Consider the following 27,172-nt stretch of genomic DNA (forward strand, 5'->3'; position numbering starts at 1 on the left):
TGAGGCACTTTTTAGGCAATTTATATGGTATAAAGAACTCGTGCTTGGCGAAATTCGCATTTGGCAGTAGTTTCACCAGACTAATTAATTCGCCAAGTGCAGGAGCTTACTGTACATATATTGTACTGAACCATAGCTAGAGAGAACTGTTGTAGTCTACAAATTACTAGACAATATTATTCTGCATACTTACAATAAGCCCACACACTTGGCGAATTAATTAGTCTGGCGAAACGACCGCCAAATGCGAATTTCGCCAAGCACGAATTCTTTATACCATATAAATTGCCTAAAAAATGCCTCAATCAGTCTGGTCAATGTCAAAGTCCCTCTTTTGACCCCTAAAATACCATCTTTCGAGCTGAAATAAGATCTTTTGCCTTCACATATTAAAACACATATACAAAACAGACCAATAAACAATATTTAAATAAAGCTAATAAGACATGATATAAAGGCTGTAACTCCCATTTTTCCATCCGTTTCCGTCGCCCATTTTCGTCCTTGCCATCACCACCATTATCCTTACCCAAACAGGTACCACCTGTTGCGCTGGTAGAGGGCATGTTGATGGTAAATCGCCAGAATTTGTTCCCACGCTAGCAGAACAGAGGGTAGCACAAACAAAATGGCTGAAGGGGACTCTCACACTGCGTTCTGATAGGTTTAGAGAGAGGTCTGACATCACAGGGGAGCCGTGTGGTTCACTGTACAGCTGCCAGGAGACCACCAAGTTTGAATTCAAAACGCCAAGTGTGCACTCAATGGTCCATGGTCACCCTACTGCCAAAAGTGAATTTTGCCAATTTGAGATTTGCCAAGTGCAGGGACTTACTGTATTTTAAAACAAATAACAACAGAAGCATTATGGACATGGTCTTACATTTTCATTTGACAACTGTATGGTGTCCCATCTACCTTTGAAAAGCGTGCTTGGTATAACGTAATCGCCAGTCACCCAGGTACCAGCCAGAGTGGGAGGAGGGGGTGTAAATATCCTCATATTACCCCTGTGCCTCTGATTTTGTTCATTAACCCCTTCGTCCCGGATGTTAACAAGCCCGCCTGTATGATATACGGGTGGTACTGCCGTGCCGAGCGCGGGAAACTCGTGCAAGCTTGTCATACTTGTCGTCTTTGTGTATTATGCTGCTATTTTTTAGTCACTATATCGCCTTCAAAGAGGAAACTGGACGCTTCTCTCTTTGGAGAGAGAGAGAGAGAGAGGGCTATTTTTTAGTCACTATATCGCCTTCAAAGAGAAAAGTGGACGCTTCTCTCTTAGAGAGAGAGAGAGAGAGAGAGAGAGAGAGAGAGAGAGAGAGAGAGAGAGAGAGAGAGAGTGTGTAACATTTGCTAATATTTTAGACACAAGCGGGACGCATGTAGTTTTTGTATTTGTGTGTGTGTGAGTGTGTGTATTTACCTATTTATGTATTACAGGGCCCGAGCTAAGATCTCTGTGTCCTGTCTCCTTGTCCATTCCTGTCGTATCTCTCTTTCATCTGATTGACACACACCGCGTCAACGACATGACTGCTCAGTTTATTCCACTTATCAATGCTACGATGCGGGAAACTGTATTTTCTCACGTCATTTAGACAGATGTCCTTTATTAGCTTTTTTCCATGTCCTCGGAGATAATTACTTGTGGTCACCTTTATCAACTCTCTATCCAGTATGTCAATCTTGTTCACCAATTTATACATAGTTATCATGTCTCCTCTTGTTCTTCTCTCTTCTAATGTGGTCAGCCCCAGCTTCCTCAGTCTTTCCTCATAGTCTAACTCCTGAGTCCTGGTACCATCCTTGTTGCCAGCCTTTGTACCCTTTCTACCTTCTTCACATTTTTCTTCATATGCGGTGACCAGACACATGCTGCATATTCTAGCTGGGGTCTTATTAAGGTACATAATATCTTCTTCATCATTCCTTCATCTAGGTAGTGGAATGCAAGGCCAATATTTTGAAGCATGTTGTATGTTTTCCAAAAAATCTTGTTAATGTGTTTCTCCGGTGACAAAGTGTTTTGCACGGTTACTCCTAAGTCTTTCTCCTCATTGGTCTCTTTAATTTTCTCATCACCCAGTCTGTAATCCCAGTTTGGTCTGTATCTACTTCTTCCCATTTTCATAACATGGGTCTTGTCTATATTAAATTCCATCTGCCACTCTTTACTCCACTCATATATTTTATCAAGATCTTCCTGTAACTTGTTACAATCTTCCACATTCTTTACTCTCCTCATAATTTTAGTATCGTCCGCAAACATGTTCATATAACTGTCAATTCCTACTGGCATATCATTAACATAAATCAAAAACATGATGGGACCCAGCACTGACCCTTGTGGAACTCCACTGGTTACCTTCTTCCACTCGGACTTCTTTCCTCTCACCACTGTTCTCATTTCTCTTCCCATTAAGTAATTTTCCATCCATTTTGCTAGTTTATCATTTACTCCTCCAGTCATCTTTAGTTTCCACATCAGTCTATTGTGTGGTACTTTATCAAAGGCCTTTCTCAAGTCCAGGTAGATAGCATCCACCCATCCCTCTCTATGTTGTAGTATGTCAGTCACTCTTGAATAAAAACATAATAAATTGGATACACACGATCTTCCTTTTCTGAAACCAAACTGCCTTTCACTCAGAATGTTTTCACTTTCTAGATACTCACTCCACTTAGCTTTAATTACTTCTTCACATACCTTGCACAATATACTAGTCAACGATACTGGTCTATAATTTAGCGGTTCCATTCTACTACCATTCTTATATATAGGCACAATGTCAGCTCTTTTCCACTCTTTCGGGACTAATCCTGTTCGTATGGAGGTTTCCACAATATCAAATATGGGGTTCAACAATTGATCCTTACATTCTTTTAGCAACCTCCCAGATATGCCATCAGGCCCCATTGATTTATTAATATCCAGATTGCTTATAATTTTCCTTACATCTTCCTTAGTAACCATGATGTCCTGCATTTGCTTTATTTCCGTAGGCCTTCCTCCCATAAAATGCTCCTCCTTTGTAAACACTTTGCAAAAGTTGTCGTTCAAAATTTCAGCTATCTCTCCAGCATCTTCATATACTTCTTCCCGTTTTTACCTTTTCTATTGCCTCCCTTTTATTTAGTTTTCCATTTATGAATTTGTAAAACATTTTGGGTCACTATCACAGTTTTCCACCACCCTCTGTTCATATTCCTTCTGTGCTGTTCTCCTTACTTCAACATATCTATTCCTTGCTGTTTTGTAGCCTTCCTTGATAATACATCACTGTTTTCTTAAGTTTCTTCCATGCCTTTTCTTTGTTCTTTTTGCTTCTTCACAATTTCTATTAAACCACTGTTTATTATTTAAAGTCCTCTTTCTGTAATATGGCACAAACTTTTCACAGCAGAGTTATACAAATCCATAAATTTATCGTATTTCAATTGCATATCTCTTTCCTGGTATACCACGGACCAGTCAATTTCATTAAAGAACTCCCTTATATGGTTATAATTTGCCCTAGTATAATTTAATTTTTCCTCCTGCGTTCCACAATCTTATTCGTGCTTAATTCTGTATCCAGCTCAAAGCTTAGGACATCATGATCGCTTTTCCCCAAGGGACTTTCATGTTCAATTTCCTCTTTTAGAGAGATTCCCCTGGTAAATACCAAATCCAACCTTGCTGCAACATCTTGTCCCCTGCACCTTGTTGGTGATCTCACCCACTGTGTCATCAAGTTATTTGTTGCTACCTTTAACAATTCTTCTGCCCACTCACCACCATTCACCACTTCGTAGTCTTCCCACACTATTTCTTTGCAATTAAAGTCTCCAACTATCATCACTCTATCCTTTCTGTTGAGTTCTTGCTTCATTCTGTCTAGAGTATTTCTCATCACCATTTGGTACTGTTCATATTCCCAAGCACTGGTTCTGGGTGGTATGTATACTGTTATAATATTAATGTCCCTCTTGCCATCTGTTATAAGCATACTTATCACTTCCTCATTTCTCTTACTATAGTTCACCTCCTTCACTATCAGATCTTCCTTAGTAAGAACCATTATACCACCACCACCTTTATTTTTCTATCATTTCTCCATACTTTGTAGTGTTTTACAACAAACCAGTCTAGCTTTATTTCGGCCTTAGCTTTGTTTCCACTACACACATTATGTCCGGTTCGTTATTTCTTAGGTAATCCATACATTCTAGCCTCTTAGACAGAAATCCATCTATGTTCGTGTAAGTCACTTTTATTCCATTCCTAGTCTCGTTCTTCCATGTAATGCCTATTCCGTCTGTTTTATCCACCACTTCTTTAGCCTCCCATTTCTCATCCTCCAAAAAAACTTGATCTTTTCCTCCTCTGTTCTTTCGTCATTCCTCTCCTTCACTTCAGATACTAGCTCCTTCATCTTCATTCTCTCATCTTGTGACATATTTCTTCTTATGTAAATTGTTTTGGTTTCCTCAGAGTCCTTAAGTTTCCAAGCCCTCCTCAACAAGGCCTCCGCTGCCACCTGAGACTTTAATTTCAATTTTAATGGTCTATTCTTGCCTTCCTCAAAAGCTCCCAATCTCACACTTTCTTCTACCTCAGCATATAGGTCCTCTTCTTCCACAGAGATCTTGTTCAGTAAAGACTTAATCTTGTCATTTTCCTTATCCCTCCTGTCCTGCCAGTTCCTGTTAGTTTCCTCCCGCAATCCTATTATGATCACACATTTTTTTTTTCAGCGATATCTCTCACCACATACTCATTTTCCTTTAGTGCCTTTACCATTTCCCTCTGCGTAATCCCTTTATTTTCCTCTTCCTGCTTTTTTACTATCTCCCTAAACGACCTTTGTACCTCCAGATGTTCATGATTCACTTCTTTCATCCTAGTGTCAATTAGATTAAGACATTCCTCTTTCTTCAAGTCCCCTTCGGATATTTTTATCTCCATTTCCATGAGTTTAGCCTTCATTTCTTCACATTGTTTCCTTAGTTGTTGGTTTTCTTTCTCCATCTCTACTTTTTCCTTCAACAGCTCTTTATTCTCTAGCGTTAACAAGTAGATCTCTTTTTTAAATGAATCATTCTCGGCTAGAACTCTATCCAGTTTTTCTTCTATTGACAAAATGCTTAGGAACTTACTCTCCAGCACCTGGATTCTTGCATCCATGTCAAGTTTCTGCAGTCCTTTTGGCGTAGTAATAAAACCTTCGAAGTCTCTAGTTTGCCTGGACGCCATTTTTGTTGTTGTCAGCTGATTACGGCCAGAGCGATCACCGTCCACACTCCCCTCTCAGGGATCACTCTCCATATCACTCACTTTCAACACTAAGAGACAGTAGGACATTTACGGACACAAAACTTAGAGTTACCCTGTAATACCATAGGTATTTTCTTTCTTCCTGTCGCAGCGAGACGAGCCGTCCTCTCTCAGCACGGCGGTGTGTGTGTGTGTGTGTCACAACACACTATACGGGACAACTGAACTGAAGAAAGCTCAGAAAAGAAATATGACGTCTACATAGGCGTCACCGTATTTGCTACTGGGGCTTCACGACGCCCACATAGGCGTCACCGTATTGAAGGGGTTAAATACTACAGTGTGGCACATCACAAAGTAAAAGTTAATGACAAAATAATAGAATTAACATAGCTTAATGTGTTTTAATATCCTCTGTATATCATTAAGCCTAAATAAAGAGTAGATGTGATATGTTATCAACTGGTGCGCCCATTTCATCCGTGGTGAATGTATGCATCAGTGGATCATTCTGTCCTGCCACTCGACAGCTCCACCTGGCGAGACAAAGTATTCTCTGTGTCACTAACTCACATGGCTTCTGTTGTAGGCTTAGTACTTCTTGTTGGCGATAGGCTCCACCAACGTCTTAATTTATTCTGTTGTTATCCTAAAGAAATCCTAAAACCTCTCTAGACTATTGCCCAAATCTGGGAATAAATGTCCAAAGCTCCCAAATTCAGTTCTTCTAGAATTAATTGCATGCACCCATATTCATTACTGATGCCTATGCCAACACTTCCTCAGCCACTGTAACACTGCTAATTTCTGCAAAAGCTAATATGTCCATACTTCCCAAAGGCTGCCTTAGTACTTCATCATCTGAATGATGTGAATCAGCTGTATTCAGACTCAATCAGTTGGAACTATGCAGATTCAAAATGACTCAATTAAAATGATTCTCCATGAATTGAATCGATTCAATTCACTTGGTGTAAACGCACTCTTAGTGAGTCATGTTAAGAGACCTAAATGTACAGGCAACCCCCATTTAACGAAGGTTCACACAACAAAATTTCGCTACAACGAAGATTTCATTTTACTACCATCTGCTCGTTTAATGAACACCAAACTCGCTATAATGAAGTTTTATCCAAATAATTTTTCCAAGTTTGAAAGCCCCGCTGTATCACCCAAGCCGATAAGCTTTTGAATACACCAGGAGCTGCAAATACTAAGGCCTGTCTCAGGAGAAACCCTGGGACACCTGTAGAATCAAGATCAAGATCAAGCCTCTCGTGGACAACACACGCACCACTCACTCCCATAACAGCGTCAGCAGCAACTCGTCTTCACTCCCTCAACTTACCACCAAAACGCCCTGCAATGCCGCCTAGCATTCCTAAGAAGACCAGGAGTCTCTTACTCTCGAAGTGAAGCTGGATATTATTCACAGACACGAGAGAGGCGAGAAAACTAAAGCATTGACTCCATCTACTGTCTCTACTATTTACAAGTCAGCAGACTCTATTAAGAAGGCTGGTGAGACTGTATCTTCCTTGCAAGCTAAAAGAATCACCTGAACTCGTGACTCTACAATGGATAAAATGGAAAGCCTTGTGGAAATGTGGTACATAAGTTTTGTATGCAGTACAATGATGCGGCCTTTGTTTACATTCCACAGGTTGCCAGTAAGTGTCTTTCCCATTTCATTCTCCCTCCCTTCATAAATTTAAGATCATCAACATTATAAAGTTACATACATACATACATTAGTGTACATTATAATGACTTAAATTAAATCTAACTGCCTAAATGTTAAACTTTATAATTTTTACTTTCATTAAACCTTTCACTATACTATGATGCACTCTCGCTTTGCTTACTCTCAATGGAAGTTCAAGTCAGGGGTTAAACTTGTTATAATCAGTTCGCTTAACGAAGTTTCGCTTAACGAAGTGTTTTTAGGAACGTAACCCCTTCGTTAAGCGGGGGCTGCCTGTATTACCATTGAAATTAAGAGTCATACCAGCAAAGCATCTTGAAAATAACACAACTGTTCAATCCAAACTAATAAAAACGGAAAGAACTTAATAAAAAATGTGGAACACAAGAAAAATATTATTTTCAAGATGCTATGCTGGTATGGCAAGTCTCAGGATTCATAAGATTCCATGAGATGTGTGTTTGTGCAGCCATATTTATCATCACAGTTGATTGCAACATAGAGGCACTTCACCTCCAGGACAGCTTGTGATGCATGATAAATGTCATCAGGAAGATCAGCATATGCTGTCTTGCTGTCACTTAAAGGCAGTTACTACAGCAACAACAATCCTTTATCTATTCCAGCTGAGAGGTGCACAAAAGCATTTGATAAAGTATATGTGATGTAAGGACTGCGGGATGCATGCTGAGTTGCTCCCAAACACAGCACTGGGGTCAAGGAATGGATTAATCTATTTTACATTGATTCCTATGGGGAAAATGGTTTTGGTTCACAAACATCCTTCAGGAACTAGTAATTTTGTCAACCAAGGTTCCACTGTGCAATATCAAGCCAAAAGATAACCATGGCTGAGTCACAAACTATTATCTACTATTGGTTTCAGCGTATGTGTTACACAATATACATCAAATTAAACCTGTGGAAGATGAATTTTATAATGTTCTTTACAGAAATGTGTTCCCCTATCCTAAATGTGGAATCTTAGCAAGGAAATGCAATCCTGCTGAGTGCCCAATACCTTGCAATCTCACACCTTATGCAGTCTTGCTATAGAGTATTACCCTGCTACAAATTTGCCACATGGCCACCCTCACAACCAATTCAAGACAGTAATCTGCAACATGAACAAGTACTTCTAGGGGTGATAGTGGAGAGAGAGAGAGAGAGAGAGAGAGAGAGAGAGAGAGAGAGAGAGAGAGAGAGAGAGAGAGAGAGAGAGAGAGAGAGAGAGAGAGAGAGAGAGAGAGAGAGAGAGAGAGAGAGAGAGAGAGAGAATGAATATCAGGCACCACACAGTTGTATTATTTACATTGCTTTTGCCAATGTACTGTTTTGCAATTTGCTCATTATGTCATCTAAAAGAAAAAAACCTAGCCCACTTCGTACCACATAACCCTCAGTCAAAAGATGAAAGAAATTAAATTGTAAACCTCCAAAGAGGTCTGGGTCTTGCTAGGTGGGGCTTGCAACCCCTCCCTATAAAAAAAAAATCCACAGTAGTTAGTAGTTAGAGGTAAAGGTCGGGGTTGAGGCTCTAGGCACGGGTGAGCCTCTAGCCACGATCCCGATCTAGTTCTGCTGGGGGATCCAACTGTGCAAACCCCTTGGGTGCCAAAGCACCAGAGGGGCTTGCCTACTCATATGACATATGAAGGGGATAGCTGCTGGTAAGTATGTCATTAGGCTTAACACAGAGAAAAAGAAAAAAACCTAAAACTTAGATAACTTTGACTGAATACTTACCATCAACATTCAGAAGCATTGTGTTTTCTTTCCAGCCAACAGGCCTTAAAGAGCCAAAAAAACCAATCAAGGCCTCTTTACCTCCACCTATGTCAAATGAGTCCCCAAACACCTTTTCTGCTGAGAACATTCTATCACGACCTATTCTCTCATACCGCACAGTCATGTTGTGTTGGAATAACACTTCCAGCATCTGTGGAGAAATAAGAAGAATTAGAACTAGAATAACTAAAATCATTAATCTAACAACACCAGTGAACTACTGTTTTGCAGTTTAGTTTATTTATTCTTTTTTTAAGTGTGAGGGGCAACTTGATGGAAAGAATAAGTAAACAAAAAAAACATAAACAAAATACTGCTTCTTAAAAGTTATATGTAATATGATAAAAATTGGGCCCATTAATTTTCTTTTTAGATGTTTAGATATTCATCTCTTGGAAGATTTCAAATAATAGGCAACAAGAAACATAGTAACAGGAAGATAATTACAGCTGCATCTCAGGTTACAAATTTAATTTATTCCATAACATAGCTCATATCCTGAAAAACTTATATCTAAAAAAACTATCAAAATAATGGAAATCCAATCAATCTGTTCCACGCCTGAAAAATATCAATATAAAAAACAATTAACATGCTATTTTATGCAAAATCAAAGTAATATTCTAATAAACAACAATGATAAACAATACACAGTGGTCCCTCATTATATCTTGTTATAAACTTGTAAGATGTAGTATTCATACCTTTCATCCTATGACCTATAAACTTCGGTGAAGCTTAGTTGCTGTCCTCTGTATTCTCTCTCGTTTCCTTGTTTTTTTTTTGTTCAGTGACCATACTGTAGTTTCATATTCTAATTTTGAGCTTATTAGTTATGTTTTGTTTTGTTTTTTATCATATCTTCATGTATATAAGTGAATGCCACCTTCATATTTCTCAAAAGTTCATAAACATTTCCTGTAATTCTATTAATGTGTTTTTCTGGTGACAAGTTATCCACAATGGTTACTCCTAGGTCTTTTCTTCATTCCCCATTGAGTAAACTCCCTTTGGCCTTCTTTTGTTCATTCCAAATTCTAATGTGCTGCACTTTTTGTATTAAATTCCACTTCCCATGTGAGTGACCCTTCTGCTATTTTATCCAAGTCTTGTTGTAGCACCTCACAATCTTCTTTTCTATTCACCCTCCTCATTAATTTAGCATCATCTGCAAACTGACTGATATAACTGTCTATATTTCCTAGTATATCCTTCACATATACCACAAATATTATTGGTGAATATACTAATCCCTACAGAATTTGACTTAAGACTTTTCCAGGCCAATTTTCAATCTTATAATTGTTCTCATTTCTGTCTTTTAGAAAGTCAGCCATCCATTTCAGAAGTCTTCTATTTAGTCCTCCATTTTGTTCAAGTTTCAACAGTAACCTTTTGTGTAGGACTTTGTCAAATGCCTTTTTTAGATCTAAGTAGATGAGTTCTCCCAGCCATCCCTTTTCTTGCACATGTCAACCACTCATGAGTAGAAGCTTACTAAATTCGTGACACATGATCTTCCTCTTCTAAATCCATATCTTTCAACATATCTTTCTCCTCCCGATACAGAGGTACCTTGAGATACGAGTTTATTTTGTTCTGTGATGGAGCTCATATCTCAAAACAATCTTTTTCATTGAAATACTATCAATCCATTCCATTCTTCCCCCAAAAAGCACCCATATTTAAAAAAAAATTTTCAGGTAAGAAAAAGGTATTTACAAGTCATAATTATTGTACAGAAACATAATAGAATATAACAAAAGATAATATAAATAGATAACCTTGCTCTTACAAAGTATATTTATCTCAGAGGGTGCATTCCATGGGACATTAGCCTACCACACTCCCAACCCTCACTTAGAACTGTTGATCAGCTGGATTGTACAAATATAGCCACCCACAGAAGACTGGTTGCTCCTATAATCACAGATAAGTTCACTGATGCCCCTGTAAACCTTATTCATTGAATAAAGTTTTAAATAGTATGGGAGAGAGAGAGAGAGAGAGAGAGAGAGAGAGAGAGAGAGAGAGAGAGAGAGAGAGAGAGAGAGAGAGAGAGAGAGAGAGAGAGAGAGAGAGAGAGAGAGAAAATAGAGGCTGCACTGCCACAGCCAGAAAGGTTTGTTTACATTGTTTTCCCCCCTCCATGATAAGCGTCGGTGGAGGAGGTAGGCAGAGATGGGAGAAATTGTATTTTGCCTTTTCAGTTTCTTATGTCCTGACCTATAGTGCCTGTAGGTAATTTGATACGATATCTCTCTCATCCCTATTGGCTTTGTTGCAGGAGAGGTACAGTCAACTTGGAAAGTCACGATGCCCCTCCCTTGATGCGGTGACTTTTTGCACAGGCTGTATGTACCAATCTTGTTGTGAGATGTAAACATGTACCTGGCATATGGCATCAGCACTGACTGTGAGAGACTACAGCCCTCATATCATGATTTTTCTTCATTATTTATTTTTTTTCATTACATGTAAATAAAGTAAGAATGTTAAATGATAGGTGCAATTTTAATTGTGTGAAAGTGTGTCTTGCCTCAAGGAGTAACACTGTAAAGAAAGCAGCGTCTTTCAAGATTTCTGATTGGTTGTATTGTTTTGGTTCATGTGATGTATGGAAATTCTTCCTGACTGGTGTCATTCTATGTGAATTACCAGTAAATATATATTATATATTCTTACCTTGAAAGAGTTATTTTGTGGTGAAGTACCAATCATCACTTTGTTTAAATGTGCAACAATGTCTGGGGTTTGAATTTATAGCCTTTGTTGACATAGACTGACCACCAACTACTGCCTCAATATTGAAGCTTGATCTTTTTTTTTTTTTTGAGGGGGCCAGGGAAAAAATGCATCTTATGAGCCATCAAAATACAATAATTGAGGGGTTCAGTCTTTTTTCCTCCTTTGTACATCAGGACTATATTTGCTCTTTTCCACTGCCTTAATACCTTCCCTTCCATTAGAGAGCTCCTGATTACATCCCAAATTGGTTCCACCAATTGTTCTCTACATTCTCTCAGTGTCCATTCTGACACTCCATCTGGCCCCATTGTCTTTCTTACATCTACCTTTCTAATAATTCTCTATTTTCTGTTTTTGCATTCTTCCTGTATCTCTTGGTTGTTTGATGCTATTAACTTACCCTCTTCATTAAATACTGATTTAAAGCTCTCATTAATGAGTTCACTCATTTCTTCCGTTGTTTCATGTCTTATTTTCCTTAATTAGCTTAGTAATGGTCTCTTGTCATTTTTTCATTTATATACTTATAAAAAAGCTTGGGTGCCTCCTCACATCTCTCCACTATATCCTTCACAAAATTTATCTCTTCTTCCCTTCTTATTCTAACATATTAATTCTGTGCCTCTTTATACTTCTGTATACTTCATTTCACTGCTTTCTTAATTTTTTCCAAGCTACGTCCTTACACTTTTTAGCTCTTGCCTATGCAGCATTGTACCATGTGTGTTTGCTCTCTTTAACTCTGCATTCAGGAACATATCTCTTTATCCCATTATTATACTGTCTAAGAATACAAAGATGACTCAATACTCAAACATCTAAATAGTCAAAACTTTCAATACTCAAACGCAAAAGTTTGTTTTAATACTCGAAAAAATATCTGATAGTCAAACACCCACACACATGGTTGTAAACAAAGGCTCCCTGGCCTCTCCGTCCCATCCCTCCACCAGTTGTGCTGGCGCATTCATCAGAATAATATTCTCATGCATTATGTCTGTAGTTTTTCATTTATAAACTTACATTAACACCAAAGGCTTATTAATGGTGAAAATATCTGATAAATAATCAAACAGGCGCACATTTGGTTGTATACAAAGCTTTGTCATCTCCCTTCTCGCAGCCGCCTCTGTCTCGTTCTGATACCGTATTACTGGTAATACCAGTAATCTGGTATACTAGATACCACTGCACGTCCCTAATCCTGCCACAGTCTTGAGAAAACAATATTCTTCTGAGTTGTCAGTAATTTCTCATTTAGAAACAAACAATGACACCAGAGGCTTATTAGTGATGAAAATAAAGAATCTGGTGAGAGTGCAAGTGTTAGTGAGCCAGAGCTCTTCACTAGTGGATTTATAGGAACCAAACCAGGAGAAAAGTTACAAAGACATTTTCATGGCTGATGACTGGTCCTCCAATGACCTCCCTCCTCTTCCCTACCTTTCTCCCCTCCTCTTCTAAGTTATCCCTCACCAGCCTTCATTTACAGTATGTACAAATCAATTTATAAAAAAATTACACTGAAGTTTTTATAAACTTAAGATTTTGCTAAGATTGGAACAAATTACCTGATTTATAGGTATCAATAGTTGAACTTTTTGATACTCGAACAGCCATTTGGAACTAGTTACGTTCGAGTATTGAATCTCCACTGTATATACTATAGCACCTTCTGCTATCGCGTTTTACTGCTATCGTGCATACTTAAAAAGCTGCACAAATTTCTATATTGCACATGAAATCATTGTTATCAAATGCCCATCATTCAAACACTTTCATGGTATGATGTCACGTAATAGGCAAGTTTCTCTTCATACTTTTATTGAGAAATACAGTGCTTACTCCAATTTTGCGAGTTCAAATTTTGCGATACGCCAATTTTACGACCAAGGACCAAAAATTGCCATTTTTTAAATTTCCCCATCATGCTCCTTTCTCCCGGTATTGCGAGTGGTGGCAGGAGAGAGAGCGTTCCCGCAAATTATATATTACTGTATTATATAGGCAATATTTTATTAATTTATTCATATTTATCATATTATACTATACATATTATTATCATACTTATATCATATTTATCATAGTTTGGTGGTTTTTGGCTAGTTTTCATAAAAATCTGGCGGTAATTCAATGAAGCTCATCTGGCAACACTGCCCCGCTCCCTCCTGCCTTCCATTTGTTTATGTACACCTTCACGGAGTTCTCTCTGCAAATTTGGAGGAATCCTTGTGCTTGACTTTGTGCGACATGGCACCACCAACCAAGAAAAACATTAGGCTAACTTTGGAGCAGAAGATGAAGATAATTAAGATGAAAAGAGATGGAAAAAAGAACTGTGATATTTCCAGAGAGTTTGGTGTGGGAGAATCAACAGTGAGAATGGTGTTTAAAAACAGTAAGAAAATTGAAAAAGCAGAAAAAACCTATGGTGGACAGATTTTTTATTCTCGTAGCCATTGTACAAACACTGTGATCATTCATATGGAAAGATACCTGGCTCTATATATATATATATATATATATATATATATATATATATATATATATATATATATATATATATGATATAAATATGGGCAAAATATTAGGAAAATATTGAAAAATTAGGCGACCATGGACTAGGGGTCCACCATATTCAATTTTTTCCCTTTAGGAATAATACTTCCAATTTTGCGATTTCCAAATTTGCGACTCACAATGCCGTCCCATTTCTCGCAAAATTGGAGTAAGCACTGTAGTTTTTCCCATATTTCCTCAACCTACCCATCCATCTACATCCTAATCGTCCACAATGAGGTACGGTATTTGATGGCATATAATAAAATGCATCTATTCCAGTAAATTTGTCTAAACTAACTGCATTCATCATTATCTTATTGCTGGTATTATCATCACTACCAGTATTATCACTTTAAAAACACATTACTGATAAAATGAAAGAAATCTAACCCATGAAGCTGACACATGTTTATAAATATCAGCTGATCACCACTTTGACTCAATACCATCTAGCAGCGAGGAGTAACACCAAGTTCATAATCATAAAAGACATCAACACCATCACTGTTATGGCAGCAGGAGCAAAAAGATGGAGCTACACAATCTCCTACAAACTACAAGTAGTACATCATGCAAAGGAGCATGGCAATTGAGCAGCAGCAACAGCAAGAAGCATTTTATTCATGTTGTTATGATTCCTCTTATTATAAAAACATGCAGTGACAAAAAGATTACAGCTTGGAGGTTTTAATGTCAATTTGAATTATCACCATAGATTCTTCACTTTGGCTATCACAGTTTTGACTATTGCACAGTGAGAGATGCACCAACTGGGTATAACAGTGGAGGGTTGAGTGTGTATACACTTCTCTAAGAGATGCATATATATATATATATATATATATATATATATATATATATATATATATATATATATATATATATATATATATATATATATATATATATATATATATATATATATATATATATATATATATATATATATATATATATATATATATATATATATATATATATATATATATATATATATATATATATATATATATATATATATATATATATATATATATATATATATATATATATATATATATATATATATATATATATATACACACAGTAAAAGCTCAATTAGTCGGACCCTAATACTTGGATTTCGTACATACCCGGACGAATTTGGCTAAAAAAAATTTTTTTACATATCTAAAATTCATAAAATAAAGAGGGAATTTATACGTAAATGTTAAGTAGAACATCTTGTTTTCACTTAAAACACATTAGAAAACCATAAAACTAACTATAGGAAATGTAAAACAGCCAAAATAATTTTTTGAAATAATAGTTTTTTTTATGGGGGGAACTGTAAAAAAGACGCCACAACTCGCTCTCGAGTTCGGACTTTGGTTTGTTTACATCGTCATCCATTCACAGCCATAACACTCACTGGCTCCTGCAATCTCTATAGGAATTCATCTCAGAAAGTGATGATAATAGGGAAAGCACCCAATAGTATGGTTAGAAAGAAAACGAGTGCAGTATGGGATATCGGAAAAACTTGAGGAAGCTGTAATGAAGTGGCATCGGCAACAGGTGGGAGTTGGGGTTGCTGTTCGAGGGATTGAGATTAAGAATGCTGCAAAAAAATTAAGTACACCCTCTACTGCAACTAATTGCAGTAGAGGGTGTAAAATGAATGACAGTGAAGTAAGGTACAAAAATAAAAAAAATAAAATAAATGGTAAAAAAAGGGTAAAAATGGGTCATTATCGCACACAGTCGGACAAATACCTTACTCGGACTGGTTTTCCCCCCATAAGGTCCGACTAATTGAGCTTTTACTGTATATATATATATATATATATATATATATATATATATATATATATATATATATATATATATACACACACACACACACACACATACGTACTAAACACTGTACAGATCCAAATCATACCTGTATAATGGTCTGTGGTATTGCCCTGTCAGCAGTTTTGGCCTTTAGTGCATTTGTCAAAGTTGAGAGGTTTTCACAGTTGACAGCTTTTAGTGTAACAATGAATTTTTGAGTTCTCCCTCCATCTGGTAAATCAACCTGGAAAAAAAAAATAAAAAAAAGATACAGACACATTTACATACATATAAAGATAACTTACATATCTCTCCCATACAGAAGCTTATATGCTGACTAATGAAAAAATTGTAAAAATAGTAAAAAATAAATAAATAAGGAAAAAAACTGAAGACCCCAAACAATTATACAATGATCAGCAACAGACTACCAAGTCTTTAGTTTGGTAAAGAGTAACATTCACTATATTGAACTGATGCATACTTGAAACCATAGTACAGTAATACTCCGCTTAACGAACGTTCGTTTAACAAATTTCCGGTTTAACGTACTATATAAAGTTAGACCAAAAAATCCGCATAACGTACAACCACATCCGTTTTAGCGAATTTTCTGGGTTTGAATTTGCTGGGTGAGGGACTGAACGCAGTAGTTTCACTGTGATTGGCTGGCTCCCCGCCTGTCTCTAGCGCTCCTGGAGCTGGATCCAAGATTCTTTAACAACGTCAGAGCAACCTCTTGCAGCGAAATGGCATCCATGAATGCTTGAAGGGACGCTGACAAGGTTGCTTTCAGGTTGCTCTGAGGTTGCTGGGAACACCACCTCTGGAGGTGTCTTATATATGCATTTATGTTCACAGAACAACATTTTTATTAGCTTTTTACAAGCCTTGCCCCAAGGAAGGATTGTTTTGTAATGCATAAAGTGAAATCTTACATGGAATACCAAAAAATAAAGCAGAGATGAGATGAGCCACAGACGACGTGGGAGACTTGCGGCGACCCGGCCGTTTCTTCTTCTTCTTGTGACCATTTTATCCTGCGTGTTGTCTTTCCCCATGATATTTGTTTCTACTCCTCTATTGCCTCCTATAATGGATATCATATCTTAGTATTCATATATGCTCATGCCACGAGGATAACCTTGACTCCGTGGCACTGAGTGATAGTGAATTACTAATGAAATACCACGGTATTTCATTAATAATTCACTGTCACTCAGTGCCACGGAGTCAAGGTTATCCTCGTGGCATGAGTGTATATGAATACTAAGATATGATATCCATTATAGCAGGCAATAGAGGAGTAGAAACAAATATCATGGGGAAAGACAACACGCAGGATAAAATGGTCACAAGAAGAAGAAGAAACGGCCGGGTCGCCGCAAGTCTCCCACGTCGTCTGTGGCTCATCTCATCTCTGCTTTATTTTTTGGTATTCCATGTAAGATTTCACTTTATGCATGACAAAACAATCCTTTCTTGGGGCAAGGCTTGTAAAAAGCTAATAGAAATGTTGTTTTGTGAATATAAATGCATATAAAAGACACCTCCAGAGGTGGTGTTCCCAGCAACCTCAGAGCAACCTGAAAGCAACCTTGTCAGCGTCCCTCCAAGTGTTCATGGATGCCATTTCGCTGCAAGAGGTTGCTCTGACGTTATAGAATTCCTGACTGTCTTAAAGATATGACCAACAATATGACCTTTTCCTTACTTCCAATCCTGCTTATGCTGTTGCCTTTTATTTTCCGTTGGGTTCCTCCAATCACATTCTCTTATCAGTATCTTCTTTTATTTTTCCAGTGCCTCCTCAAAATCCCCCCAGTGGAGGTGCCTTTGGCATTTTGCCTCTACCATTTGGTGGCCCCTGAGGAGGTATTATGCTGATTTCCCTTGAATGACTACTGCTTACATGTCAGAAACCCATCTTTCTTTGCTGAACAAATAATAGAGGTAGTAGTGTCTGGCATGGAGGTGTACATTCCTTACTCTTTCTCTCAACCTAAATCTTTTGAACTTTGGTTTAATACAGCTTGCTCTCATGCTATACATGATAGAGAGGTTACCCACTAAAGATACTTGAGCCTTCCATCACCTGAATCTCATGCTTTTTTTGTATTTGCCTGGGATCATGCTAACTTGCCAAATAACTCTTCATTAATACAAAATGTCAAAATCCTTTGAGATCCCATTCCCCGTGAGACTTGGCATCTGGCTAAAAACATCTCCAACACCTTTACTTCATCTTTTCCTCCTTTATTTGATACTGATTGCACCACTCATCTGATTTTAAAGTTGAACTATTATCTCAGACCATAGCTAAATAGTCCTCTTTTGGATAATTCTGGGCTTGTTCCTTCCTATCCTTGTCCCTCTGACCATTTTATGCATTTAATTAAAATTTTTGCAATGATATTTTCCTTGCTCATGGTGGTTTAAATCCTCAAAGGCTTATATGCATGATTGGGTCCCTCCTATTGTTCTCAAAAACTGTTCCTCTGTGCTTGCACCTTGCCTGGCCAAACTCTTCAACTCTGTCTTTTGACTTCTATCTTTTCTTATGGAAGTTTGTCTATATTCAGCTCCTAAAATTAGTAACTGTTCTAATCCCTCAAACTACAGCCCTATAGCTTTAATCTCCTACTTTTTTTTAATAAAACCTCAATAGGAAGATTCTTAAACATATTTCATTTCACAATCCTGTATCTGATTGTCATGTGGCAATTAAGACTCACTGAGTGAGTCTTGATTATCAACTTTTAAAGATCGTGATGACACTTTTGCTGTTGCCTTAGACATCAAAAACTTTACCTAGTCTGGCACAAAGCTTTGATCTCCAAATTACCCTACTACGAATTCTATCCTTCTCTGAAACTTTATCTAATTTGAATCTCAGACTTCTAATCCTAGTGTGGTAGATGGCCATTGTTGCACCAATAGGAAGCATTAGACAACTAATGAAACAATAATTTACTCCCAGTGAGGTCTAAGAGCTGTGAACTTTTCCATTAAAGCTAATTTTGATAGAGAGGTTGTCCACAAAAGGTACTTGAGCAATCTACCTCCTGAATCTCATGCACTTTATATTTCTGCCCAGAATCATGGCAAGTCTGTTTTTCAACTTGCAAAACACTACTTCATAAATAGAAAACGTCAAAATCTTTCAGACTCTATCTCTCCTCGTGACTTCTGGCATTTGGCCAAAAACTTCTCCAATAACTTAACTTTATCTTTCCCGCCTCTACTTCATCTTGATGGCACCAGTGCCATCTGATCTATCTCTAAAGCTGAACTCTTCTCAGAAACCTTTGCTAACAACTCCACCTTGGATGATTCTGGGCTTGTCCAGTATGGAATTATTTGATGGGAGAGGAGCAAATAACGACAACTAAAGAAGAAAAAGATCTTGGAGTGATCATACAAGATAATCTGAGCCCTGATAAACACATAAACACGATATTTCGACTATCGTATAAGATGTTGACTAATATAAGAGTGGCTTTTGATTACATGGATAGATATGATGAAAAAAATCATCACAAGCATGATACGCCCAAGGATGGAATATGCAGCAGTGGTATGGTCTCCGAGCTTTAAAAAAGATATAAGAAAATTGGAAAGGATACAGAAGATTGCTACAAAGATGGTGCCAGAATTAAAGGACCTCACATATGAAGAACGACTGAAGGAAATGGGACTGCCAACCTTACAAGATAGAAGAGAACATATGGACCTAATAACAATGTATAAGATAATAAATGATATTGAAAAGATAGATAAAGAAGACATGGTGCTGTTGACGGAAGATGGAAGGACAAGAGGACATGAAAAGAAGATCAGGATGAAGCAGGATGAAGCAGTGTGTGAAGGATGTTGGAAAATACTGTTTTCCACACAGAATGGTGGAAAGATGAGATGCATTGGATAATGGAATTGTTACAGCACATAGTGTGCATAACTTTAAAGAAAAACTAGATAAATGGAGATGTGGAGACAGGACACTATGAGCCTCGCTTGAACCCTGTACAATACAACTAGGTAAATACACACAGCTCGTCCTGTCGCCATTACCCTCTGTGTACACTAACAAACCACAGACTATGAACAACTCTCATTTACTTCTCCATCCATATCCTGGCTAGATAGTGAACACAACAAGGGACTGGAGAAATAGGAAAAGATGCAGAAATGAGAATGTGATCGGAGAAGCCCAATGGAGAAGATAGGGTAACAGCATAAACTGAAGGATTAGAGGTAAGGAAAAGAGCAAAAATGTTGGGCGTATCTCCAAGACGGTCAGGAATACGAGTAAGGTGTTGCAACAGTTGCTCTAATAGGTCATGGAGGTTACCTAAGTTGTTGGCTAGTTCATCAGGATGGTCAGTGAAGGGAGAGGAAAGCCAAAATTGGTGGTGAACATTGAAATCTCCAAGGATGGAGATCTCCACAAAAGGGTAGTGGAACGGATTGTGCTCTACTTTGGAAATTAAATAGTCAAAGAATTTAATACAGTCAGAGGAGTTAAGGGAGAGATAGAACAGCACAGATAAATTTAGTTAAAGAGTGACTATTGAGTCAAAGCCAGATGATGGAAAACTTAAAAGACTCGAGAGCATGGCTATGAGAACAAGTCATTGTGCACATAGACGCAACATCCAGCTTTCGAGCGAAAATGAGGATAGACAAAGTAGGAGGGAACAGAGAAAGGGGTACTGTCAGTTGCCTCAGACAGTTGTTTTGGTGAGGAAAAGAAGATGAGGTTTAGTAGGAGAGGTGGCGTTCTACATATTGAAAATTAGATCTACAACCACAAATGTTGTAGAAGAAATGAAATTCTTGACATAATTCATCATGTACCCTCCTGCAACTTTTTGGAGAACACATGATCAAACCCAGTTTTCTAGCATTTCATGGGATGATTTGTCATGAAAAGCTCTACACCTCAGCAGTGAAATGTTGTCTCTGTTGTTACTTCTCCTGGTGCAGCCATAGGCTGAACAAGTCAGCATAATAAAAAAATGTTGAGAAGGGTGAATGTCACGCAGGACCACATCAGGTCCATAAGCCTTCTGAGGGTTGAAGTCAGTAATTGCATAGAAAACATCATTTCAAAGAATTTTAATAGAAAGAAGGAAATAGTCAGGAGAGGAAGAGGGAGGGACAACCCAGAATCATCCAAGGTAGAATTTAGAGATGTACCGATACCAAAATTTTGGCTGATTCCGATACCGATACCACCTAATTGGGCCGATACCGATACTACTACTTATCGTGATTACTGCACTGGACACCAGGATGAGTTGGTGGACGGCGAGCATTATCATATGGGAGGCTTTGTTTTGGGGGATGCTGTAAGTCCTTCTGAGAACATTTGTGAAATAGGAGCAATTCTAGAAGCTTTCTGAAGCCATTTGCAAAGGTAAATTACTCAATAATTGGAATTAATATCTTCTCAGTCTTCTGATTCTTGTCAGTTATTCTAAATTCTTACTTCTTACTCCTTTATCGACAATTTGGTCTTGTGCATTTTCATTATTAATTTTATTGACGATATTTTGGGGACCAAAAATATGTTTAAAATTATTAAAATTGTAAAATAGACAAAATATTAGCAAAAGAAACTCATTTTGTTGTGTATGTTTCTCTTTAATTAAATCTGACATCCTTTGATATTAATTCATTACACATTAGTAGACCAATTCAGAAAATGAGCTTTCACCTAATCTTTTCAATTAAATAGAAAAAAGTTTAGTTTATTCTAAATTTCTAGTGTATTGCTATGATCTTAAATAATTAATATGCAACAAATTATACACAATGCACATGATTACAAAACAGAACCGTTACTTTCTTAGTTATGGAATTTTTACATCCTTAGGTTAACACAAGTAACTCAAAAATTAAACTTGCATTAAAATTAATATACATATATAATTCGAGCTTCCACCTATTCCAGTATGATATCTTGGAAAAGGCTAGCACTATAACTGTTAATTATAAATCAAATAAGAATATTTTGCATTATTTACAATAATGCAAAATGCCTAACTATATATATATACAGGCAATCCCCGTTTAACGAAGAGGTTACGTTCCTAAAAAACACTTCGTGTAAGCGAACCGATTATAACAAGTTTAACCCCTGCTTTGAACTTCCATTGAAAGTAAGCAAAGCGAGAGTGCATCATAGTACAGTAAAAGGTTTAATGAAAGTAAGAATTATGAAGTTAAACATTTAGGTAGTTTAAGTCATTATAATGTACACTAATGTATGTATGTATGTAACTTTATAATGTTGATGATCTTAACTTTATGAAGGTAGGAAGAGTGAAACGGGAAAGACACTAACCAGCAACCTGTGGAATGTAAACAAAGTGTGCATCATTGTACTGTATACAAAACTTATGTACCACATTTCCACAAGGCTTTCCATTTTATCCATTGTAGAGTCAAGAGTTCAGGTGGTTCTTTTAGCTTGCAAGGAAGATACGGTCTCACCAGCCTCCTTAATAGAGTCTGCTGACTTGAAAATAGAGACAGTATAATATGGAGTCAAGATAGTGGCCAGCACTGCTATAGTTTTCTGGCCTCTCTGTCTGTGAATAATATCTAGCTTCATTTGGAGAGTAAGAGACTTCCTGGTCTTCTTACGAACACTAGGCCAATTGCAGGGCGTTTTGGTAGTAAGTTGAGCTAGGAGAGACAAGCTGCTGCTGAGGCTGTTATGTTTTGACTGGGGAGTGAGTGTTGCGCGTGTTGTCCACGAGAGGCTTGATCTTGATCTTGATCTTTATTTTATAGGTGTCCCAGGATTTTTCCTGAGGCAGGCCTTAGTACCAGCAGCTCCTGGTGTATTCAAAAGCCTGTCAGCTTGCATGATATGGTGAGGCTTTCAAATTTGGAAAAAAATTACTTGGATAAAACTTCGTTTGGTGTTCGTTAAACGGGCAGATGGTAGTAAATTAAACCTTCGTTGTAGCGAAATTTCGTTGTGTGAACCTTCATTAAACGGGGGTTGCCTGTATATACCAAATCATTTTGTTGGATTCTCAATATCTGAAGTTTGACATTCTTAGATTAAAGTTAAAAAACATAAGCTTTTCACCTGTGTGAACTTTGCGTGGGTGGAGGAGCAGCGTCTGACTGAGAGACAGTGAGAATGCGTGGTGACTCATGACCGACCGTGTGACAGGATGCCGGAGTTCAGCCTATACGCGTTTCATACACGTCCAATTTAGAGGTTGTGGTTTATTACCACAGAAAACAGTATTCTATGACATATGGTAATCACCACGGAAACTTAATACGCCATATTATATTAATTTGGTATCATCAATATCTTATATCGAATATATCACTAAGTAGTAAATTCCTTTTAGGTATCGGTAGTATCGGCATAAAATAAACCGATACCGATACCCAAAAAATGGGCCAATACCGCCGGTTCCGATACCGATGCATCGGTACATCTCTAGTAGAATTATTGGCAAAGGTTTGGGAGAAGAGTTCAGCTTTAGAGACAGATATGATGGCAGTGGTGCCATCAGGATGAAATAAAAGTGTGAGAGATGATGCAATAATGTTATTGGAGATGTTCTTGGCCAAATCCCAGAAGGGGAGTTGAATTTCAAAAGATTTTGACATTTTTTATTAATGAAGAAGTGTTTGGCAAGCTGAAGAACACACTTGGCTTGATTCCCAGCAGAAAAAAAAAATAAATAAATAAATAAAAATAAATAAATAAATAAAAAAAAAAAAAAGCATGTGAGATTCAGGTGAAGGAAGACTCACAAATCTTTCGTGAGCAACCTCTCTATTATATATAGTGCAAATGGGCCGCCGTGGTACAGTGGATTCGTGTGTGCTTTGGGATCCGAGGATTCTCCAAGCGCACGGGTTCGAATCCTGTCTACGGTCTGAGTGTAGGTTGGGCTTCCTCACTTGGGGTAACAGTTTTCTAGCGGGTGGGCTTTGAAATAGGAGGTACCCTTAATAAGTATCCCCTTTAGCCCATAAATTCCCGTGAAAAGCCCACATGGTAAAAAAAAAAAAAAAAAAAAAAAAAAAAAAAAAAAAAAAGGTAAGGTTTGGAAGGTGTAGGTTGAGAAAAAGAGTGAAGAATGTATGCCTCCATGCCAGACATTATCATCTCTTTTGTGTTCAGTACAGAGATGGGTCTTGACACAGAAAGTAATAATTCCAGGGAAAATCAGCAAAGTATCTTCTCAGTCACCCCCAACTGGCAGAGGCAAAATGAAAGAGACACCTCCACTTTAGATGATCCTGAGGAGGGATTGGAGAAATAGGATAAGATATAGATATGAAATTATGATCATAGTAGCCCATATGAGAAGATAGGGCAACAGCATAAGCAGGAGGATTAGAGGTAAGGAAAAAAGTCAAGAATGTTAGGCACATCTCCAAGACGGTGAGGAATATGAGTAAGTGTTGCACCAGTTGCTCCAGGTCATGAAGGATAGCAAAGTCGAAGGCTAGTTAACCAGGATGGTCAGTGAAGGGAGGGTAAAGCCAAAGTTGGTGGTGAACATTAAAATTTCAAAGGATGGAGATCCCCACAATGGAACAGACAGAATGTCCTCCACTTTGGAAGTTAAATATTCAAAGAATTTCTTATAATTAGAGGAGTTAGGGGAGAAGTAAAAAGAACAGATAAATCTAGTTTTAGAGTGACTTCTGAGTAACCCCCTAATGATGGAAAACTCAGAAGCTTCAAGAGTGAACATGAGAGCAAGTCAAGTTGTTGTGCACATTTTTTTTCTTTTTTTTTTTTGTTCTAATGAAGGGAAGAGCTAGCCAAGGGTAAAAAAAAAAAAAGAGATTAAAAAAAAAAAGACCCACTAGAGTGCTGGCTCTCTACAAAGAGAAAAAACATCAGCCAAAATTAGGGAGCAAATGCTTTGATACCCCCCTCTTAAAAGAAGACAAATCGTAGAAGCCGGAAATACAGATGCAGGGAGGGAGTTCCAGAGTTTACCAGTGAAAGGTATGAATGACTGAGAGTACTGGTTAACTCTTGCTTTAGAGAGTTGAATAGAATACGGATGAGAGGAAGAAGAAAGCCTTGTGCAGCAAGGCTGCAGGAGTAGGGGAGGCATGCAGTTAACAAGATCAGTAGAACTTTTAACATGAAAACAGCGATAAAAGATAGAAAGAGATGCAACATTTCGGCAGTGAGAAAGAGGCCGAAGACAGTTAGTCAGAGGAGGGGAGTTGATGAGATGAAGAGCTTTTGATTCCACCCTATCATGTAAAACTGTGCGACTGGAACCCCTCCCCCCAAACATGCGACGAGTACTCCATACAAGGGAGGATAAGGCCCTCATACAGAGTAAGCGGTTGGAGAGGTGAGAAAAACTGGTAGAGATACCTCAGAACACCTAACTTCATAGAAGCTGTTTTAGCAAGAGATGAGATGTGAAGTTTCCAGTTAAGATTATGAGTAAAGGACAGACTGAGGATATTCAGTGTGGAAGAGGAAGACAGTTGAGTGTTAATGAAGAAGAGGGAATAGTTGTCTGAAGGTTGTGTAAAGTTGATAGATGGAGGAATTGAGTTTTTGAGGCAATGAAAACTACTAGATTTTCTCTTCCCCAATCGGAAATCTTAGAAAGATCAGAAGTTAGGCGTTCTGTGGCATCCCTGCATGATCTGTTGACTTCCTAAAGGATTGGTTGTCTCTGAAAGGACATGGAAAGATGTAGGGTGGTAACATCAGCGTAGGAATGGATAGGGCAAGAAGTTTGGTCATTAATGAATAATAAAAAGAGTGGGTGACAGGACAGAATCCTGAGGAACTCCACTATTAATAGATTCAGAAGAATAGTGGCTGGCTGTCTATCACAACAGCAACAAAATGGTCAGAAAGGAAACTTGAGATAAAGTTGCAGAGAGAAGAATAGAAGCCATAGGAGAGCAATTTTGAAATCAAAGCTTTATGCCTGACTCTATCAAAAGCTTTTGATATGTCTAACGCGAAAATGAGGATAATGCAAGTAGGAGGAAACAGGAAAGGGGCTACTGTCAGTTGCCTCTGAAACATGTGTTTCATTGAGGAAAAGAAGATAAGGATAAGTAGAGGAGAGTTGGTGTTCAACAGATTGAAATTAGATATAAGACCATGAATATTGCAGAAGTTTATGATGAGTGTCAAGACATTTATGGTCATTACCAAGAAAGCAGTCCAGCCTGGGGGCATTTAAGGTCTCCTGTGCAGAAGGGAACTCTGAGGCAGGTGTTGGAGTCACCATTTTTTCATTTCAATTGACGGATGTGTGTGTGTGTGCAGTAAGTGCATGTACTTTTGTGTGAAGGAGGAGAGTTGTCTTTGGAGGGCAGGCTGTGACTGCCCCGCTAAGTTGTAAGACATGAAGGGAGGCATTCAGCAAGTTCCCAACTGGCTTTAATAGTAAGTTCATAGCACCCTATGAAGTTGTCCAGAGCAGAAATGGTCCAGATTAGAACTAGTGCTCTTAGCTTTTCTGGGAGCAAATTATCGTTTTGGCAGGTGTCTAATTTGCAAAAGGAAGAAGGTGAGGAGACAAACACAACAGACAGTGCAGATGATCCAGTCTTAGAAGACAACTGTGGTGATTTATTTGAAGATGAGAATGAACTCTTATGCAATACATCAATTAGAAAAAAGAGCAAAAAAGGAAATAAAAAGGTGCATTGTGTGATAGCTGGAGGCATGTAGATTGGGTGATTGAGGTGGATCTTAATGGGAAGTCATAGGAAGATATTTAAACAATGAATGTTGAGTTTTTGTGCTAAATATAAGTTAGACTATTTTGTTTCTATTTAATAAAACTTTTTATGGATTATTTTCAACATTTTTTTTTTTCTAAATGTGTTGAATATCTTTTTTTTTCACTATTTTCCCGAGACAGTTTCAGTTGGTTTGTCAACATAACCTGTGTGTAAAATCAATAAGCTAATTTGCAATATTTGTATTATTCATATATCATTTAACTACTTAATGATAACAATTTTAATAGCTTGTATATAAACAATGAACTTACTGCAACTAACACAATGACCCACCATGTCATAGCACACTGGCCTCCCACTGGCACAACAGCCTCCTCCACTTAGCATGTAAACCCAACAGCTAATAGGCACAGTAAGCCATCCTAACCTTCTCTCGCTCACAATACTACTGAAGAAAAACTGCAACTGAGGATAGCTCATTATCTGCCATCATAGCAGATAGAATTTTACACTTGCTAGAGAAACTTTTGTTGTTATATTCAAGTCTGGAGGTTTTTTAACTG

General features: G+C 37.8%; 1 protein-coding gene across 2 annotated transcripts in view; it reads right to left on the reverse strand.

Moving 5' to 3' along the window:
- Positions 1 to 27,172, reverse strand: part of LOC123506853 (protein argonaute-2-like) — a 136,580-nt gene that overhangs the window by 88,628 nt on the left and 20,780 nt on the right. For both annotated transcript variants that reach the window (XM_045259208.1, XM_045259209.1), the window contains exons 4-5: positions 15,988 to 16,125; positions 8,712 to 8,904 (exon numbers count right to left, since the gene is read on the reverse strand). In XM_045259208.1, the coding sequence (XP_045115143.1) occupies positions 8,712 to 8,904; positions 15,988 to 16,125 (331 nt within the window). The remainder of the gene's footprint in view (positions 1 to 8,711; positions 8,905 to 15,987; positions 16,126 to 27,172) is intronic.

Source organism: Portunus trituberculatus, chromosome 21 (assembly GCF_017591435.1).
Source record: "Portunus trituberculatus isolate SZX2019 chromosome 21, ASM1759143v1, whole genome shotgun sequence".
NCBI classification, from domain to species: Eukaryota; Metazoa; Arthropoda; class Malacostraca; order Decapoda; family Portunidae; genus Portunus; species Portunus trituberculatus.